Source organism: Pistacia vera, unplaced genomic scaffold (genome assembly GCF_008641045.1).
Source record: "Pistacia vera cultivar Batoury unplaced genomic scaffold, PisVer_v2 Contig23, whole genome shotgun sequence".
Lineage (NCBI taxonomy): Eukaryota > Viridiplantae > Streptophyta > Magnoliopsida > Sapindales > Anacardiaceae > Pistacia > Pistacia vera.
Window position 1 is genome coordinate 608,167 of NW_022196035.1, and position 21,137 is coordinate 629,303.

The 21,137-nt window shown below is 36.7% G+C and overlaps 1 protein-coding gene and 3 long non-coding RNA genes across 5 annotated transcripts; 2 read left to right on the forward strand and 2 right to left on the reverse strand.

Annotated features, from left to right (window-relative positions):
- Nucleotides 1–217: 217 nt before the first annotated feature.
- On the forward strand, nt 218–1,732 carry LOC116131178 (ankyrin repeat-containing protein NPR4-like). The gene is made up of 3 exons (XM_031416821.1): nt 218–252; nt 364–899; nt 1,086–1,732. The coding sequence occupies exons 1-3, from the start codon at nt 222–224 to the stop codon at nt 1,707–1,709; spliced, it is 1,191 nt and encodes a 396-aa protein (XP_031272681.1). The 5' UTR covers nt 218–221; the 3' UTR covers nt 1,710–1,732.
- Nucleotides 1,733–10,064: 8,332 nt separating this feature from the next.
- On the reverse strand, nt 10,065–11,802 carry LOC116131107. The gene is made up of 3 exons (XR_004128205.1): nt 11,377–11,802; nt 10,282–10,467; nt 10,065–10,193 (listed from the first exon to the last, which is right to left on the reverse strand). It is a non-coding gene; the product is annotated as an uncharacterized LOC116131107 (long non-coding RNA).
- A 499-nt stretch (nt 11,803–12,301) lies between these two features.
- LOC116131133 lies at nt 12,302–14,726 on the forward strand. Of its 2 annotated transcripts, none has more exons than XR_004128213.1 (3): nt 12,302–12,578; nt 13,175–13,530; nt 14,220–14,726. It is a non-coding gene; the product is annotated as an uncharacterized LOC116131133 (long non-coding RNA). The 2 variants fall into 2 exon arrangements; XR_004128214.1 differs by having other exon boundaries at nt 14,228–14,726.
- A 169-nt stretch (nt 14,727–14,895) lies between these two features.
- LOC116131139 lies at nt 14,896–16,801 on the reverse strand. The gene is made up of 6 exons (XR_004128215.1): nt 16,523–16,801; nt 16,231–16,329; nt 16,077–16,136; nt 15,498–15,571; nt 15,314–15,384; nt 14,896–15,169 (listed from the first exon to the last, which is right to left on the reverse strand). It is a non-coding gene; the product is annotated as an uncharacterized LOC116131139 (long non-coding RNA).
- Between the last annotated feature and the right edge of the window lie 4,336 nt (nt 16,802–21,137).

A 21,137-nucleotide genomic window follows, 5' to 3' on the forward strand; every position in this document is an offset into this window, starting at 1 on the left:
CTTCCGAATGATTATGACGCCGATGAAGCGCTAGCTCAGCTTCCATCAAGTCAGAGAGAAGATGTGGAAACTGGGATGAGAAGCAGTATCCTTCAGCAACCAAAGAAACGTGGAGGTAATTGATGAGTCAAGTTCTTTCATAAGTGAAGGATATCTTCCACATATTACACAACTCAACAAATCTTTCTGACCAAGTTACAAAATATGCAGCAATTTCTCGGATGTATTTCGTCATTTGTAGTTGCCTGAAAGGTTTGAACAAATTCCCTACAATATTATTCACTTTTATATTTTGTTGTAGCTTAATTTATTGCAATCAATTACTACCATAATTGCATAATTTTTCTTTATTTTCATGCACAGGATGGGCAGCCATCGATGCAATCTGGAAGGAAAAGAATAAGCATGAATCGGCTCTCGGGCTGGTTAAGTTGCTAGCCAAACAAGATTTTTCGTGGAAATATAGTTACAAAGCAGAAGAAGACAGCAGCATTTCTTTAGGACTAGGCAAAGGAAGCGAGAAGGGGCCTCAAAATTCTAAAGAAGGAAGCAAAGCAACAACGTCAGAGAAGTCAGAAACATTACTTGAAATTCCACTACTCTTGGCAGCTCGTGAAGGGATAGAAGAGATTATTAATGAGATACTCAATGAATATCGTCAGGCAGTTGATCATGTTAGTAATAATGGACACAACATACTACATCTTGCAATATTGCACCGTCAAGATAAAATATTTGAACGCCTAAAGAAAATGGAAATGTCAGTGCAAAAATTGGCTTCAAAGATTGACAATAATGGCAACACCATATTACACCAAGTTGCAGAAAGAAAACATTACGAAGGAGGAAAGCGCCCTGGTCCTGCATTCCAATTTCAGGAGGAGTTGATGTGGTACCAGGTAGAGCCCTCTAGTCTCAAGTTTTATTTAATTTTTTTTTTTTATTAGTCGTTTTTTCTTATCAATTTCTTGATTTGCTAAAAATCCGAACTGAAATTCTAGAAATTATATAAAATATTTCAAGGCAATTCTTTCTATACCTTTATACATTATGTTATAATGTAATTGTCTCTATGCACTATGCAGAATGTACAAAAATTGATGCCTCGGCATTATGTCATGCACCGGAACAAGGACAAAATAACTGCAGAAGACCTCTTCAAAGATAACCACAAGGATCAACATAAGGAAGCAAAAGATTGGATAGAAGAAACCTCGGAGTCATGCTCTACGGTTGCGGTTCTGGTGGCCACTGTCATCTTTGCGGCAACCTACACCGTGCCTGGCGGTTCTAATGAACAGGGTCTTCCCAATTTCCTCCACTCTCCTCTCTTTCTGCTTTTCACTGTCATGGACGTGGTGGCCTTAGCCAGCTCCTTGACCTCGGTTGTGATGTTCCTCTCTATTCTCACATCACCAATTGAGCAAGAAGATTACCTTTACTCTGTTCCGAGAAAGCTGACCTTTGGATTTACATTGCTCTTCATATCGGTTATCAGTACCATGATAACTTTCACGGCTTCCCTTTTGCTTATCATTCGTTTGAAGAAGCGGTTGACTTCAGTGCTCATTTACACAGCTGCATTTATTCCGATCGCAGTATTTGCAATCTTGCAGTGTCCGTTGTATGTTGTGTTTCTTGGTATTATGCAGGACTTTTTCAAGGAATTTCAGAGGGCTCTTCCTGGGAAGAGGAAGAAGACATATTGATATTTTATTCTCTGGCTTTATGTATTGAATTTCCTCTTCATATTATTGGTGTGTGTAATCTAAAAGTGTGCTATCGCCACACTGATGCATGTGTTGGTTGATTTTGCGAGAGGAATAAGGTGTTTTTTTTAAATAAATATGAGTTGGGACATGATGCAGTGATCTGTATTGTTAAATTCAAATCTCAAGTCTATATAGAAGAGTTAAAAAGGAGATTATATATACACTTTTATGCATAGAGTTGATGGTGTAAAATTTATAGACTCTGGTAATGAATATTCCTCATCAAGTAAGAACTGAAAAAGGATATTAAACAATTAATAGAGATTAATTTGTAATCATAAATGTCCACTTATAGGAACTTAATTGAAAGTAGGAAACATCTAATTGTAATAAAAATAGCTTATTATGTAATACCCCATACTTTTTTTTATGGAGTTTTATTAAATTTTATTTTGTGATTCTGGGGTAAAGTGTAATAATTTGAAAGTTTTAGGGAGAAAAGGGAAATAAGTGAGGACTTAATTAAGGCTCCGTTTGGCTTATTATTTGTTCCCATATTCTCAAACTGATTTTGCGAATACTATTTGGCTTATTATTCAGACAATGCTACCTTGAAAATACAATCCTGACAGGTTTTTGACCGTTAGACAGTTTGAAGCTTTTATTTCTCTTTCTCAGCTTTCTTTAGTGCTCAACCACCGTGACAAACCATCTTGTTCTTCTTACATCCAACTTCTTCTCCACCACAATCTTCCACCTACAAATACAAAACAAAGCACATTCAACAAACGACTAAAACGTGAATCAGAAAACCACCCCACAGCACCACCTAAACAAAGCACATTCAACAAATGATTTTGCAAAACCCACCCACCATTGTGAACCACCCCACAGCACCAGATCTGTCCCAAAGACCATCTCTCTATTACCTGTCGTAGCTGACTTTAGAACTAGGAAGCTAGGAGAAACAGCAGCTAACCCCATCAGTTTTTTTGCCAAACCCACCCACCACCGTGAACCACCCCACAGCACCAGATCTGTCCCACATCGTAGATTCACCGTGAACCACCCTACAGCACCAGATCTGTCCCACATCAGATTCACTGCGAAACCCACCCACCACCGTGAACCACCCCATAGCACCAGATTTGTCCCACGTCGTAGATTCACCATGAACCCACCCACCACCGTGAACCACCCCATAGCACCAGATCTTTCCCACGTCGTAGATTCACCGTGAACGACCCACGTCGCAGATCTGTCCAGAGGGAAAGGTGATTGTGTTTGTCGCAGATCTGTCCAAAATATTCAGGGAAGGGAAAGGCGATTGTGTTTTATTTTTTTAATTTTTTTTTTTTTTTTTTGCAGGTTATATTGTGTACAAAACATCTGCATATAATTTGTGATTTTATTGCATATCTGTCCAAAATATTCAAGAAGGGAAAGAGACCCACAAAGTACCCAAATCCAGTTTGTGGCTCCGTGACCTATTTGTTTTCAAGACACCCGAGATGCAATTTTCCTCATTTTTATTTTATTGGAAATAATTTGTGTTAGTACTGTTTTTTCTTTTCATTAATCCTTTTAATTTTGATTGCAATTATGCGTTTTATAATTGGTTTACTGAAACTAATATCTGCACATGAGCACGATTGGGTTTGTGGATTTGTCTGTGGGGTTTAACGGTTACAGCATGTGCTATGTTGCTTACAATGTTTAGCACATGCGTCAAAATATTGTGCAGTTTCATATGTTCTTTATGTAACATGTTGTATGTAACGGATAAATTTTGGGAGTAAACAATTATTGGATTATTGGAAATAATTTGTTCGAATTTCACTAACTAATATATTTGTTCTGTAGATTACGATCATATGCACAAATGTCAGTATAATTTGTCCCGACGTTGTAGGATTGATTACTATTTGCAGTAGAGGCGTAAGTTTCGACGTTTTTCCAGACTTGGAGTTTGTCATACACCCTGTTGGTTGACATTGTTTTTATCTTCCCCTGCATTGACATCTTCAAGCAGTGTCGGATCAAACGAGGTATAAGTTTATCTGTGTTTACTTGATTACGTTTACATGTGCGTATGTCTGTTTGTAATGTGATTGGTGATTCGTATGTTGTCCCAATGTTGGTTTTTGCTCTCACAGTACTGTCCTTAGATGGGTGATAACTTGAACTGGTCTACTGAGATGACCCACAAATTTCTAGTCCTATTGTCTGAGCGGGCGAAAACTGTGCACAGCACTTCAATTAAAATAGCATATTACCAGGAAATGTTGTACAACATATCATCAGTGGCTGGGAGGAGACTCAACGTTGCACAACTAACCTCTAAGTACTTTCGCCTGCGAAGACTATATCAAGCATGGCGGAAATTGTTGCAACACATGGGGTTCAGGTGGGATCATGAGTCGCAAAGTCCAACATGTCCCATAGAGGTTTGGCAAGAATATGTGAAGGTAAATTTTCAACTTTTTCAACTAATATTAATCAACGACACCGTAATTGTACGCATTTTTTTTTTTTTTTGAACTGCCAAATATGAATATATTATTCTTTTGCATTACTAGCAAAACCCACTGGCGCAACAATTGTACCACAAGGGACTTCCTCACAAGGACCTTTATGAAATCATATTTGAGAAGCAAACTACCACTAGGAGATATGCGTATGACTTTACATCTCAACCGGTGGAGACCTCCAGCTATTCCAATCAGGGCGCGGTTCCCATGGATGATAGCGACTTTGAACCTGATCCAGATCGGACGACAAAGGAAAAATGACCAAACACATCTGGCCATGGAAGAGCAAGAAATAGGAGTAGGCAAAGAGGCTCGGGACAATCACTTGCGGATTTCATTGGTAGATTGACTAACGAGCTTGTGGAGAAGCAGATTATAGGATCGAGGACTAGGAATCACAGTGCAGATGAGAGGGACGAAGAGAACACCAATGGTCCATCTGATCTGTTTTCCATGAGCAATTGTATTGACATCATGACGGCCATGCAAATACCCACACAGTTTTACCTACCGGTTGTCAAGTACTTGTATCAAAATCCACGGTGGCGGGAGATATTCGTGAAACTCCCGTCCGAGGAAAACACAAACTGGATTTATAACGACTTTCCGAAGTTGTAGATGACACTATATTTCCTAAGTGTTTGCTAGCCCTTTTGTATGCATCAGTGGGCACTTGTCATTACAATTAGAATTTATAACACTACTGTATGAACTTATTAATTGTGCTATTGTTTTATGTGATATTACATGTTTCAACCCCGTTTTGGATTATCATTAGAATTAAATATTGACTGTTATATTTTGTTAATTGTGGATCAATGTTTTGCAAATGTGCAGGTTTAAATGGCGTCGTCTAGCTGTACAGAAGAAGATGACGTTCTACAGATGACGAAGAAGAAATACTGACAAATATAGCCATTGCACTCTACGGTGTTGCCGCGTTAGAAACAATTGGGCGTGAACCACGACATACATCCATATTAACTGGTCATGAGTACATGTTGGAAGTACTCAATGGTCATGCTGTTAGGATCTTTGACAAGTGCCGCATGGACAAAGACTGTTTTACATAATTTTATGATATTTCTAACAATCGTTGGCAAAAACGAGACAATCAAAACGATAATGGAGGATTTCCAACATTCGGGTGAGACGATCTCTAGATATGTTGGTGCAGTTTGCGAGGCGATATGTGAGTTGAAGATAGAGTTTATCAAACCACCTAACTTCAGTGAGGTTCCATGGGAAATATCAGCCAACTGAAAATATTACCCTTTCTTTAAGGTACTGGTTCATTATGTTTTCAATTAGTGGATAGTTAAGTTCATTGTGTTATTAATGTTCATAGTCGGTTAATATCAGTAAAATTCAATTTTGATGATAGGATTGTATTGGAGCCATTGATAGCACACATGTATATGCTTCGGTTCCACATGAATTTGCCAATAGGTACCGGAATCGCAAAGGAACGTTGTCATAGAATGTAATGGCTACATGCGACTTTAGGATGATGTTACTTATTTTGTTATTGGATGGGAATGATCTGCGCCTGATTCAAGAGTTTTAAATTCAATTATTGATGATCCTAATTCTGGATTCCCACATCCTCCACTAGGTATAAGTATTTTCTTGACGTATTATAGCGTATTTGCTCTACTATTGAGGCCCTCTAATTCAAATAACATGCATGATTTTATTACAGGAAAATACTATTTGGTTATACGGGTTATCCAAATAGAGAGGGGTTCCTTGCCCCTCATAGGCGAGTGGCTTACCATATTTCTAATCACCGCCGTAACCGAAGGGGGCCACAAGAGTTGTTTAACTGCAAGATGCTTCACTGTGCAATGTTGTCGAGAGAACCTTTGGTGTTTTGAAAAGACGGTTCCGTATTCTGAATGGAATGAACAATTACCCGTTAGACAAACAAGGGAAAATTGTTATGGCATGTTGTGTACTTCATAATTATATTAGAATGTACAATATGAAGCACCCTATCTTCGACCAGTATACTGAAAATACGGGTAATGAGCAAGTATATTGTGATCGCCAAAACGAGGCAGAAGATGGCCGAAATGGAGAAAGATCGAGTCAACCACAGCAAGGAATTATAGACAATATGACGACTGTACCTGATAACATAACGAATGCACTGTGGGCAACACAGTGGACCATGTCGTAGTTGTTAATAGAATATACATGTAAGAACGATTGTAAGGGTTGATAATTAGTACTTTTGTCATATATGTATTAATGTGATGTTTTTAAACAGTTGGATTAGTACTTGAAATTAATATAGGTTTTTGTTTTTTAATATTTACTGGTGACAAAATTACCAATAAAATGTTTAATATTATTAAAATCTAAATTGATAAGTTATATATATAATAATATTATTTTAACAAAATGTACTAAAATATTATGTTAATAAATCATTTATAAAAAAATATATCGATCAAATATTCAACACAAATATTAAGGTAAAAATACTCTACCAAACATATATTTTTCAAATCCTATTCTCGTAATCATAACTTTACTCAACTATCCAATATTATTCCCAAAATCATATCCAAAATAATAAACCAAACGCACCCTAAAATTTTTTAGATATTTTGATGAACAGTGACCATTCAATGAAAAGAAAAAGGGAAAAGAAGAAGAACAACAACAACAAGAGAGGAAAAGAGAGAAGGAAAATGAGAGAAAGAAGAAGAAGAAAAGGAGAGGAAGAAGAAAGGAAAGAAGGGAGAGGAAGATGGAACCAATAATAAAGAGAAAGGAGAGAAGAGAACAACGGAAGTGGTCGCCGGTGAGCAAATTCTGGTGATCGGAAAGAACGAAGGGAGATTGAGCAAATGGGAGGTGAGTAAAGCTTGATATTTCCCCTTTTTGGTGATTTATGATTCAATTGGTTTAAAGAACTCTCTTTAGATTGTTTTGTCTATGATTTGGTATAAATTCATGAAAACGAAACTAAAATAGCGAGATTGATTTCAATAAATTGGTGTGGGTAGAATATACTTGTGTTTCCTAAACAAAATTTGGTTAAAGATGTAATTTTTATATAAAGGTTTACTGTACAAAAATCTGACCATCTGGAATTCCAAAAATTGTTTGTATGTTTTGGTTTTTGTTTGAAGCTGAATTTTGGATATGCTGTTATAGACTTCTTGAGGAGTGTTTAGAAATTTATTTTACTCAAAAACTCGAAGGATTGAATTTTATATGGATTTTTGAAATTGCCTTGTGAATTCTTGAATTTTCGTTTTCTGCAGCACATGTATATTTGGAAAATGATTTGATGCATTTATTCTTATTGAAATTGAGTGATTTTAAATTCTGGTGAATCCTATATGTGTCTAGTTTAATTTTGGAGAGTTTCATGAGGTTTGGATTAAGCGCTGAATTGTTATTAATTTTTCAAGTTAGTAACCCCAATTCTGGAAACAGGGGACAAATTTGAATGAGTTTAAAGAAAATTGTGTTTTAAATAGTTATTGATTCCGGAATGACTTGAGAAAATTATGGAACAAATTATGTGTCTCTAGAATATCCCTTTAAAATTATGACTTAAAATAATGAATATAATTTTTAAGAAAAATCCGAGAGCGACTGATGTTCGATTATGAGACAGTTTTGTTAAAGAAGAAGTTATGTTAATCTTTTGGTGTGTGCAGTGTCCAATGATTTTAATATTGAGGTGTTACCTTATGGGGATTTATGCATGGAGTATTTGTTGATTTTGTGTATAGGGAGGCAAGCGGGGGCATTATTAGAAGATTTTAATCATTTTTTGGCTTAAGGGTCGAGCTTCAAACTGTGAGTGGAAAAATCTAAACCCCTAACTTTCTTTTTAACAAAGTTATCTCTAAATGCTCTTTTATACTTGTTGATTGTTTTTAAATTGCCAAATATGTTTGATTTATTTATATAAATGAGCTTTATTGCAATGTTATTGTTGGAAATTGTTGATTGACATTAGAAAGATGGAATTTTGATGTTTTGTGGCAATAGTTCAAAAAGAAATGAAAATGGGTTGAAATTGTTAGATTTGAAAACATTTGAAAGCCTGCATTTATATTTTTAAGTTATGCAACTATTATATGCTCATGAGAAAAATGTTTTGAGAATAAGTATGAGATGATAATGGGTTTCAAACCACCTTACGTAGTACCCAACCCCCTTATGATGTTGATTTGATTCTACACATGCGTATGATTTGATATTGCCGGCCCAAGTGGGTCAAAGGCCTGAGCGAGGTAGATATCACTTCACATGATTGATATTGCCGGCTCAATTGGGTCAAAGGCCCGAGCAAGACAGATATCGCTACACATGATTTGATTTGTCAGCCGAAGTGGGTCGAAGGCCTAAGCGAGGCAGATATCGCTACGCGGGATATAATTTTGGTAGCCCGAGTGATGCCTGGACTCATTGAGTCGAAGGCTTGAGTGGTGAACGATTCCGCCTAGCAGGATGGAATTAGTGGTTCAACTCGCGCGATGTTAGATCTTGTCGGGTTGGACATATTTACCCCTGGATATTAGTTGGGTGAGAGTTTTCACATGTGATTGAGAGATGGTTTGGATATGTACATATATGTATATCATTTATTTGAAAATGGGAACTTGTAAATGTAAATGTTATCCATATATGAACTGTTTCTTAGAAATGATATTTTTAGAGAAATATGAGTACTGATTCGTTTATCATAATAGTGTGAAAAAAGAAGTCTTGCCATGAGAGATTTCAACATGTGTTATGAAAGATAACTTATATTATAAAATGTGTTTATGGAAATGAAATTTTATAAGCATGAGTGTTTTTATTGTCTATTGAAATGTTTTATTACATACTAACCCATTCCCCACTCACTGACCATTTCTAGCTCACCCCTCATTTTCAAATGTTTTTCTTTCCCCCCACCAGGTCAAGAAGGAGATCGTGCAGAGGAGTGAATCCCACTCAAGGTTGGGCCACACGACTTCATTTTATCATATATTCTATAGTTGTGTTTTATTTTCCGCTGCAAAGTTTATGTTTTCTTCATCATATATTTATTTCTTGCTCTGTATTAATAAAGATATGGAAAAATCTGATACCATACATTTCATTTTGTGAAAATTTCAGTTACATTTATTTATTTGCAAATGACGTTACGTCTATTCGTGAGAAAAAAAATAAAAGAGTGCTTATAAATGTTTTGGCTAGAAGAATTTTATGATGTTTTTATTCATAAACAGGTTTTACATTTTTCCCACATAGCACATCTCGATCACTGGAGTCTCATATTGTACCTGCCGCCCGGAGCCTATGGGATAAAGAGAGTCAAGATGGGTCGTGTCATATTAACTGTCTAAGTTTCTCACAGGAACGACTCTAGAGTTACAAGCATATACTGGCCTTTGAACTCGCCAAAAATCTAATAGCCAATGATACTTCATCGGATAATAGTAGTATAGATCAATGTTTTAAAAACCGACCCGAGACAAAACCCGACAAGAGGGCCGGGTCTCGGGTCGACCGGTTTAACCGGTTGAACCAGCTGGTTCAATCGGTGAACAATAACTTGATGACATCAGCATGATGACATCATCAAGTTACTGTTCACAGAATACATTCCTTTCTCAAATTTTACTCCAAAGTCCAAATCATAAACTCCAAAATAAAAAATCCATAGCAAAACATCATCAAACATCATTATATCAATAATACAAATCAAAATAACAAAATGAATGAAGAAAAATAACATAATAGTTGTTTCAAGTTTCCAACTTTCAAGTCAACGACTCAACATTTCAACATTCTAACAAAAATTGATCTTCACCAAATGGTCTTCAATCAATCAATCCATCATTCTATCCTCAATTAAAATTGACAATTCACACACCACCTGATGGATGATTGTCATCATTATTAACATCGGCGACATCATCTACAAAAAATTCTAGCAAAAAAGAAAAATCATAAGTTAAATCTTCCAATTTAAACTAATTGAATATAAACTAGCAATTGAACTCGATAAATTCCTCCACCTCTGATTATCTTGCCACAGTAAAGACATGTTAATATCTTCTTCCTATTTTCATCCAGTCCCTCATTAACATGTGCCCATGCTATATCATTTCTTCCTCGAAAAGTTTGTGAAACATCCATGGAAGCAGATTGTTGACAAGACCCAGATAATGACATATTCTTTGCCTTTAATCTTGATCTCTACCCTGGTGACACAAATAACAAATAAGGATGGATGATCTCTACTGCAATTTTTCAAAGGCTACATTTGCAAGCAATCCTCCATAAATTGTTTTGATGTGGACTGTTTGTCAAGACTTCATCAATTCCTTTACACAGTTTATGACAATTTAGTCTATTCACTGTATATCTATAAATTGATATAATCAAAAGCGTAAAAATTCAAAATTATTGAAACAAATTCAGTTAAACAATGAGAATAATGATATCATTATCATTATCATATCCCGTTTGTAACTTGTAAGCAATATCATGTCAATATGAAAATTGACTTTATGTGGTAATAGATACTGACTGATAACAACTTCTCTTTTCAATTTCAGGAACAAGTGTCCAGCAACTCCAAGCTGTTCAACCCAACAGCTTCGTGGAAAATACATGCCAAACTCATTTCAAGCTGCATGTGATTCCATGATGGACCACCGAATCCATATATATCATAAATTTGTTCAAATAAAATGCAATTACAAATACCAATTTAATTATGTACATTTAAATAAACTTTTCAACTTCAGACACCCTATACATTGATCAAATGAAAACTAAAAACATATATGTACCATCATTTGTCTCTCTTTAAACTGTATCTTCCCATCAATTTTCAATCCATAATTTTACTGATTTGATCACATATTGATGCAATAAGGTAATGACATTATTATTATTATTATTATTATATATTATCAAATTGCCAACACCAACCACATTTTATAAATGTAATGACAAATGCAATAAGGTAGGAATATATATGCAGGAATCAATCAGAAAGTGAAGCAGCGTGTCTTTGAGTTGACATATTTGATTGATGCAATAAGGTAGGAATATATATTGATGTCTTTGAATGCTGACTTGCTGAGACAATGGGGACTCAATACCTGGTGTTGGTGAAGACTGAAGACGAGCTGCTGTTGACCGTTGGAGATGTGGAGCTCGACTGTGACGGACGAACACTTGATGACTTGAACACTGAACAGAGCAGAACTGCAGAAGAGAAGAAGAGAGTTCCTGATCAAGAAGAAGATGACAACGATGGTGCAGCTTCCAGATCGACGGTGACAGAAGAAACGAGCAGATCGGCGGTGAAGAGAGGAGTGAGAACAGTTCGCGAAATGGTGAAGGGGAGACGACGAGATTCCGCGGTGAACTGGTGATGGTGAAGGCTAATGCGACGAGATTCACGGTGAAGTTAGTGAACTGGTGAAGGGGAGTTCGTGGATGATGAAAATTTGAAAATGCAAAATGGTTCAGACTTCAGAGGAGTTCAGACGAAAGAGTTCAAAGAAAGAGGAAAGTAGCGTGAAATGGGGGGAAATGTTGATACCGTTTAAGCGTGTGCTGTGTCAGTGTGTAGTTAATACTTAATATAATTTATTAAATTTAATATTTTTATTTTTTAAATTTTGTATTAATGCATTTGATTTTGGCATAACCCGGTTTGTAGTAAAATTACCGGTTGGACCGGTGGGTGCTATACTATATCAGTCCAACGACAGGTTAAACTGGACAGAATGATTTTATTGGTTATATGGCTCACCCGACCCGACTGACTGATCGGATCTTGATTTAACCGATTCAACCGATCGGACCGGACCAGGTTTTAAAACATTGAAGATGACGTTAATTACCTCATCTTTCAGAGTCAGTGAAACGCATGAATTAAGTAACTCCAATCACGAATGCTACGGTTACACCATGACGTGCCAGATGCATCACCCAACTGCCACGTCACTTAACCCTAGGTTTTTAAAAAAAAAAATATTGCAAACTCCTAAATTTCAAATTTCCCATTTGCGCTAAAACGGTAAAATCCACATCCCAAATCAATTTCAGCTTATTATAAAACAGAAACCCTAAAATTCTTCCACACTTTCCTTTCAATTTTTGAAACCCTAGCCACCACAATCTCCAACCTCAGCCCGTCCCCACGGTGACCACCACAGCCGCACCAGTTTGCGGCCATCTAACTCTGTTATCTGGCGGTTAAAGTCACTGATAGGTTACTGTAACCATAACTCATCTCTCCTGCGCGATCCCAGTGGCATCCGTCGGCTTATCCAAATTCCCTTCATTTTCACAGGTTATTACTTTTTAAAGCTGAAGTTGTTTATCCTTTTGTTTTGCTCTTGGGAAACAGTGATTACACTAAAAATAATTATTAATGATTTATTGTGATGAGTGCCAGATTGCTGCTATGCATCGGTGAGTTGCATTGTTAATGATTTATATATGTTTATACATCATATGCTCAGTAGAAATTCCAGTTCTGGTACCTAAATGCTACGTGGTCATTTTTTGGGCATTTTATATATTTTAGCACCAAAAGAATGAAATTTCCATTTAATAGAGCAGTTTCGGAGAAGTGGACAAAATTAAAAGGATTGAAGTTGCATCATTGTTTGAATCCCCTATCTTTTGTTCTTTATGCATGGATGCATTTGTTTTTAACATTTTATAGGCAATCTGTTTACTTTGAAATTTTTTCAAAAAAATGTCAATACATTTTGCTTAGTTTGAAATTTTATAAAAAAATGTCATACATTTTGTCATGTTGGGTGAAGATTCTCCCCTTCGCTGTAGTACTATGCTGCTGGTCAAGCTTTGATGTTTTATTTTTTTTTCCTTTTTTGTAATATTTATTTGTTATAAATCTGCTTCTTTTTCCCTTATTTTCAGCTATTGCATACCTCAATTGCCGGTAACTTTTCGAGGAGCATGTGATTTGGTATTGTAGATGAGATGGACTGGATAAAAACGGAATGGTGAACTTCAAGGAATTTCTGTTTGTATTCACTACAGAGCTGCATATATCTGTGTGTATTACATTATCTCTAATTGTTGTATCGTTACCATGTTTCTCTGACATAACTGCCAATTTAGCAAGGTACAATTGGTTTGGCTACGGATGAATATCTGTTTGGTGTTGTTCTTGGAGGAGTTGTGTAAGTGGCCTTGTGATTGTGTTCCTTTTTTAGACGTGATGTGCATATTACACACAGCTATGGCTTCATCACCACTGTCAAGGCCGGTTGGTAAGATATTCTTTGGTGATACAATGGGGAATTAAGATGCAATGATAGAATAGTAGTATATACACATTTTTGGAAGGTTTTTGGCCTGAATATCTGACTGGAAATGTTAACAAACTCAGTTTGCCTTTTTTTTTTTTTTTTACCCTATATTATCTAATGATTATGGATTCAGTAGCTTGGATGATAATGGGCTTTTTTCCTGCATCTGGTTTTATTTTTCGTTGAGAGATTTCCATACATTTGGTTTAGTATTAATGTATTATAGCCTCTCCCTCTATCTATGAATTATGTGCATTTACTTGATGGGGCGTAAAACTTTAAACTTGTTACAAGCATCATGATTTTGCAGTATGTTTAACAAGATGTACTTATAGTTTGGTCTTGCCTTTTTTATGTACATGGTAAAGATATACAGATAATTTGTTCTGTTGATTCATTGTTGGAGCGTCAGTAATCAACATCTTCTTGTTGTATATGTGTGCCATTTTTATTTTTATTTTTATTTTTTATTTTTTATTTTTTTGTTTTTTTGGTTTTGTCGATCTGAAAATTGAGTTGTTAAAGAATACGATGTCATAATTTGTAAATTTGTAGGGTCATTTGCTAGCATTGTTGATAATTTTAGTTGTAGTTCTGTTACTGAAATTGATATGCACATTAAGTGATTGGTTTTTGTAAACGAAGTTTAGGGTTGTAGGCTGGTTTCTGCATAAGGCATGGACACTGTGTATGCATTATGCAATTGAAGGCGGAGCTGGAACATACAGTGGAAAAACAAGAAGAAAGGTCACAATTGCTAACTCAGGAGAAAAACCCAAGAGCAAGTGGGATGAGGAAAGATGAGCCTCCTTCGGACAGTTTTAGATAATTGATTCACCTTTTTTTTCTCATTGTGTTATGTTCATGAAATTTAATAAAATCTTGACTAAGATCCAACAGTCATAGGTGCCTCTTGGAAATACTTTATTTGGCCTTTTGTATCCAATAACTGTTCTTATTCTATGCAATGAGCTTGACTAAGCTTAGTTATTGCATTTCTTCTCTGGTTGCACTTGTTTTCGGTGGTGATGTTGAGGGGAGTTTGCTGGAAGTTTGGTGGTGTGGTGCTGGGGCTTTTTCTGCAGATTTTTGTTGCTGCAGTGTTGCATTTGTGCTGGAAAATTATAAAACTCCATGAAAAATGCAGTTTATGCAGTTTTTTTTTTTCCCTTCTCTGTTGTTTCATCAAGATTGGAAAACTGCATGAAAAATGCAGTTCATGTAGTTTAGTGGAACAAAAGATATGATGTTCATCCAATTATGTCCTGGACATAATTACAAATGGTTGACTTTTTTGTCATACAATGAAAATGAAAAATACATCCAACAGGGCATTTCCATTAAAAGGAGAATGTTGCATATAAAGAAAATATATATAATTAAATTATACAGAACATGTGTCTTAACTATGTTTTTGAATGAGTTGGGTTATGAAAACTTGTACACAAGCGACATTACAACATGAAGAGTGTGAAGTGAACTGGCTGTTTTTTATCAGTTTATTTTTTCTGCCTCTTTTTTTCCAAATTGCAATTGCTCTTGCTTGCATCGTCCTACCAAGTACCGACAACGACCTCCAACGGTTTCGCATGCTGAATATCTACAACATGGGGAGAACATAATAATTAATGAACCAATTTAATTATGTTATATGGTTTGCTGGTGGACCTTACCATTCAGGTTAATCATGAAAATAAAATATAAAAGAAATTTGAAAGAGGCAATGAAGGAAAGGGAAAGTCACCTTGTTGCTGCAATGGTGCCATGACTAAGTTCTTTAGTTTGTTCTCTTCTGATCAGATTCAACACTCAGAACTGCAGCCACGCCCCAAATATCAACCAAAAAATGTGAAAGACAGACATATTAACACCATTAACAAAGTTCCCAGTTCAAGATAAAAATATCAAGCCAAATATAGAGATGATACCTTGTTCTTAGTGGTTATCCAGCAATCAGTTCCCTTATTATGCAAAGACTTTAGTCTTACTATATTTTGGATGCCTAACAACACAAAAGAACATTTAACAAATAATTAACAGTTAACTAGCACATATTTACAATGACATATGCAACTAAGTACAAAAGAAATATCATTAGAAATACTCTCCAAATACTACATTTTTATACAAAGATGGGATTATTTTGGGCACTAAAGTTTGATGAAGCTTAATTTTCATTTTCCATACCCAAAACCATTGAATCATACATTACTTTTCTTCTGATCAGAAAAACATTCAAACTTTCTTATGTTCTAAAAGTCCCCAGCATCAAAATAAAGTTATGCAAGTAAAATACTACAGAATCAGCTTCAAAATCAAATATATAATAGTTCAAACAATACTTTTTAGAGTGATGCTATGGGTACTAATGGATGAGTACTAATATGTGTACTAACTAAAGCATAGTACCCGTACTATGCGCGCTTTAGTTAGTACACATATTAGTACTCATCCATTAGTACCCAAAGTATTATTCTACTTTTTAAAGTTCCCAAGATAAAAAATACCTTATATTTAGTGTCAATTATTTTTAGAGTTAACAATTGAGTGATCCGTTTTCGAATTATCTGCATCAAACAAACAAACACAAATTTAACATGGAACGCATACACAATCAAACACTTGCATCAGTGAAAATGAAGGGAGAAATCAAAAGATTACCAGATTCACGGTCTCATGGGATCAAAATAAATACTCCCAAAATGACAGCTAAAATTAGTGCTCCTCAACTGAAACCAAATCTCAAATCCGCTACTTCCTCTGTTTCAACATATTCACAATAAAAAAAAAAAATGGAGCTGATTTCACTTATTTGTACATCACTTTTACTTTACTTTCTTTGCCCTTTCCTTTATGTCAACATTTTAAATAAAAGAATTGAAAAACATTTAAATCACTGTTTCCGAAGAGCAAAACAAAAGGATAAACAACTTCAGCTTTTACAAGTAATAACCTGTGAAAATGAAGGAAATTTGGATAAGCCGAGAGATGCCACTGGGATCGCGCAGGAGAGATGAGTTATGGTTACAGTAACCTACCAGTGACTCTTAACGGCCAGATAATAGAGTTAGATGGTAGCAAACTGGTGCGGCTGTGGTGGTCGCCGTGGGGAAAGGCTGAGGTTGGAGATTGTGGTGGCTAGGGTTTCAAAAATTGAAAGGAAATTGTGGAAGAATTTTAGGGTTTCTGATTTAGAATAAACTGAAATTGATTTGGGATGTGGGTTTTACTGTTTTAGCGCAAATGGGAAATTTGAAATTTAGGAGTTTGCAAATTTTTTTAAAAAAAAAAAAAAAAAAAACCGTAGGGGTAAGTGACGTGGCAGTTGGGTGACGTGGCAGATGATATGACTCATGGTGTAAGAGAATGAAGTAAAAAAATGGTGTAACCTTAGCATTACTGGACAAGCAGAATCTGGAGCTGAACAGAAAAAAGTTTTGATATGAATTCTTACAACCACAATTCATATACTATCCTAACACGACCACTTTTAACTCCAACTAGGCTAGGGTTTCTTCCAACTCCTTAAGACCATTCGGCTAACACTCTCCATACACACACACAACCATTAAAACAACTTAGAACAACTCTTTAGATCAAACTCCAATCAACACAAAGGCACTCATTCTCAAATGCACCACAAACGGATTCATACACACCATGTAAAACAAAATCCAGAAAATGAGTTAACTTGAAACTAAAGAAAAACAACTTACATAGATGACCAAGGAATCAATCAAGCCTAAAGGAAACTCCACCAGCTTGATAGACACTCCACCACCAAGTTTGGCGGAACTTGGGTAAAGGAAACAAGAGAAAACAATTCTCAAGACAAAGCACTATTCACTTCAATATTCAATCTCCTTACAAAAATGATCAAGTGGCCTTTAAATAAGCTTTACAAAAATTAGGGATTTACCCTAGCCAATATTACATGATGGAAACATTAAAATATTACATGCAAATTAATAAACAAAAAGTCTCCACCACACAAGCCAAAAGCAAGCCATAACCATTTAATGATCAAGTGGACAACCTTTCCCTAATTTAAGGACCTATGTCCTTAACAACAATTTTAGGGATTTTCATCCAAAATTTGAATCAAATGACACCCAAAACTTGGGCTTGGGCCAATGTAACTTGTTCCCACTTGTTGTTCACGTTTTTGGTCACAAAATTGGGTTTGAGCCGTGCCTTGGAACCTTAAGACCTCTTGGACAGTTTTGTGAGCTTCCTTGAATGTTTGGGATGCTTGGGCCGAATGTTGATCTTCATGTTGTCCTTGAGTCTTCATTGAAATCCCTAGCATTTGTGATGAGCATGATGAGCTTGGATTCTCATCATCCTCCCTGGGTTGAGAAGGATTTGTCCTCAAATCCGAAAGTATGCCATCTTCTAAGTATGGAGACAAGTCCCCAATGTTGAAAGTAGCCAAAACATTGCAAAATTTAGAGGGTAAATCAATTTTATATGCATTATCCCCAACTCTCTTAAGGACTTCAAAGGGACCATCGGCCCTTGGTGCCAACTTGCTTTTCCTCTTGGAAGGAAATCTCTCCTTTCTCAAATGAACCCATACAAGATCACCCGGCTGGAAAATGGTGGGTTTCCTATGTTTGTTGGCTTTCTTTCTATAGGCTTCATTAGATTTTGCTATTTGAGCCCTAATTGTTTCATGTAACCTCTTCATGGACTTGGCCTTCTCCTTAGCATCAAGGCTCAATTGGATATCAAGGGGTAGGATACTAAGTTCTATGGGAGTGATAGGGATAAGGCCATAAAGAACTTCAAAAGGAGAGTGGTTAGTGGTAGCACTAGAGGACCTATTATAGGCAAATTTGGCATGGGCTAACTTGTTGTCCCAATCTCTCAAACTCTTGCTCACCAAGGTTCTAAGGATGGTTCCTAGGGTTCTATTGGTGACTTCGGTTTGACCATCAGTTTGGGGGTGATGGGAAGTGCTAAACAAAAGTTTGATACCCAATCTACTCCACAAAGACCTCCAAAAATGGCTAAGAAATTTTGAATCCCTATCCGACACTATGTTCCTTGGTACACCATGCAATCTCACAATTTCTTTGAAGAAGCCACATGTGATGCATCATTGGTTTTGTTGCATGCAATGAAATGTGCCATCTTAGAGAATCTATCAACAACAACCATTATGGAATCTTTACCTCTTTGGGTTCTCGGCAATGCCACAATGAAATCCATGCTCAAGTCTTCCCATGGTTGGTTAGGAATGGGCAATGGAGTGTACATCCCTGGCTTGAAATGACTCTTAGCTCTATGACAAACCCCACACCTAGCCACTATGGATTGGACATCCCCAATCATCTTAGGCCAAAAGAAATGATCCTTAAGAATCTCCAATGTTTTGGTAACCCCAAAATAACCCGCAAGCCCTCCTCCATGCACCTCTCTAATAAGTAATTCTCTAAAACTCCCTTGTGGTATACATAACCGGTTTCCCTTAAACAAAAAACCTTCTTGAACCACATAATCCTCAAAGCTCCCCTTTGAACACTTAGCCATAATTTCGGCCATTTGTTCATCTTCTTTGTAATGCTCCCTCATCATGCTAAACCAAAGTACTCTTGCATCCAAAATGGAAAGGATGGAGTACCTCCTTGATAATGCATCCGCAACTACATTAGTACTTCCTTGCTTGTACTTGGATACAAATGAAAAGGATTGAAGGAACTCAACCCATTCGGCATGCCTTGAATTCAACTTAGGTTGCCCATTGATAAACTTGAGAGCTTGGTGATCCGAATGCAACACAAATTGTTTAGGCCTCAAACAATGACTCCAATGATCTAAGGCTCTAATAATGGCATAAAATTCTTTATCATAAGTGATATATCTCTTCCTAGAATCATTAAGTTTCTCACTAAAATATGCCAATGGCCTTTTATCTTGAGTAAGGATCGCCCCTATCCCGACTCCACTAGCATCACACTCCACTTCAAACACCTTAGAAAAATCGGGTAAAGCTAGAATGGGTGCTTCAAAAAGCTTCCTTTTAATCACTTCAAATGCATCTTTTGCCTCTCTTGTCCACTCAAAATTCCCCTTTTTTAAGCGCTCGGTGATTGGTGACATTAGGGTACTAAAGTTGAGTACAAATCTCCTATAAAAGGAGGCTAAACCATGAAAGCTTCTTACTTCACTAATGGACTTAGGTTCGGGCCAATTTTTAATTGCTTCAACCTTGGATTGATCAACCATAATTCCCTCTCCCGAAACCACATAGCCTAAGAAGACTACCCTCTCAATAAAAAACTCACATTTCTCCATCTTAGCATATAACTTTTGTTTTCTCAACACTTCAAACACTTGCCTAAGATGGTTTTTATGATCATCCTCACTATGACTATACACTAATATGTCATCAAAATAAACAACAACAAATCTGCCCAAAAAAGGTTTAAGTACCTCATTCATCAATCGCATGAAGGTGCTTGGTGCATTGGAGAGGCCGAAAGGCATGACCATCCATTCAAAAAGCCCTCCCTTGGTTTTGAAGGCTGTTTTCCACTCATCCCCTTCTCTCATTCGGATTTGATGGTACCCACTCCGTAAGTCTATCTTGGAGAAGATGCAAGAGCCATGTAACTCATCAAGCATGTCATCAAGCCTCGGTATGGGAAACCTATACTTGATGGTAATGTTATTGATAGCCCTACTATCCACACACATCCGAAAACTTCCATCCTTTTTTGGTACCAAGAGGGCTGGAACCGAACAAGGACTCATGCTCTCCCTCACATACCCTTGACTAATTAGCTCATCCACTTGTCGTTGCAACTCTTTGGACTCTCCCGGATTGCATCTATAGGCTGGTTTGTTTGGTAAAGGTGCCCCGGGTAGCAAATCAATATGATGTTCTATTCCCCTCAAAGGTGGCAGCCCGGGTGGTAACTCATTAGGGAAAACATCTTCATACTCATGCAATAAAGGTTGGACTAGGGGATGGGGTGTGCTAGCATCAACTTCTCTCCTCTCGGCAATAAGCAAGGTTAGGATGGGTTTGTGTTTGGTGATGGCCTTTTCTATTTGATTGCCATTGAGGAAAAGGTTCTTTTGTGAGTTTTCGGTTTTGGTTGGTGATGGTGGGGAAAGTGTTTGATGGGGTGGTAAAGGGCTTAAGGTAATGGTTTTCTTGTTGAACCTAAAAGTGTAAGTGTTCTTCCTCCCATCATGGACAACTTCCCTATCAAATTGCCAAGGCCTACCTAGCAACAAGTTACAAGCATCCATTGGTATTACATCACACAACACTTCATCCACATATCTCTTACCTATGGAAAAAGGGACCACTACTTGTTTGGTAACACTAAGGGTGCTCCCATTGCTCAACCATTGTAATTTGTAAGGGTGGCTACGGTTTTGGGTAGGAAGCTTCAATTTTTCAACAAGGGTGGTGGAAGCTACATTGGTACAACTCCCACTATCAACAATAACCGAACATACCTTCCCTTTGATGGTGCAACGGGTTTGGAACAAATTTCCCCTTTGTTCTTCGGTGGAGTCAACTTGTGCATGCAAAACCCTTTTCAAAATCA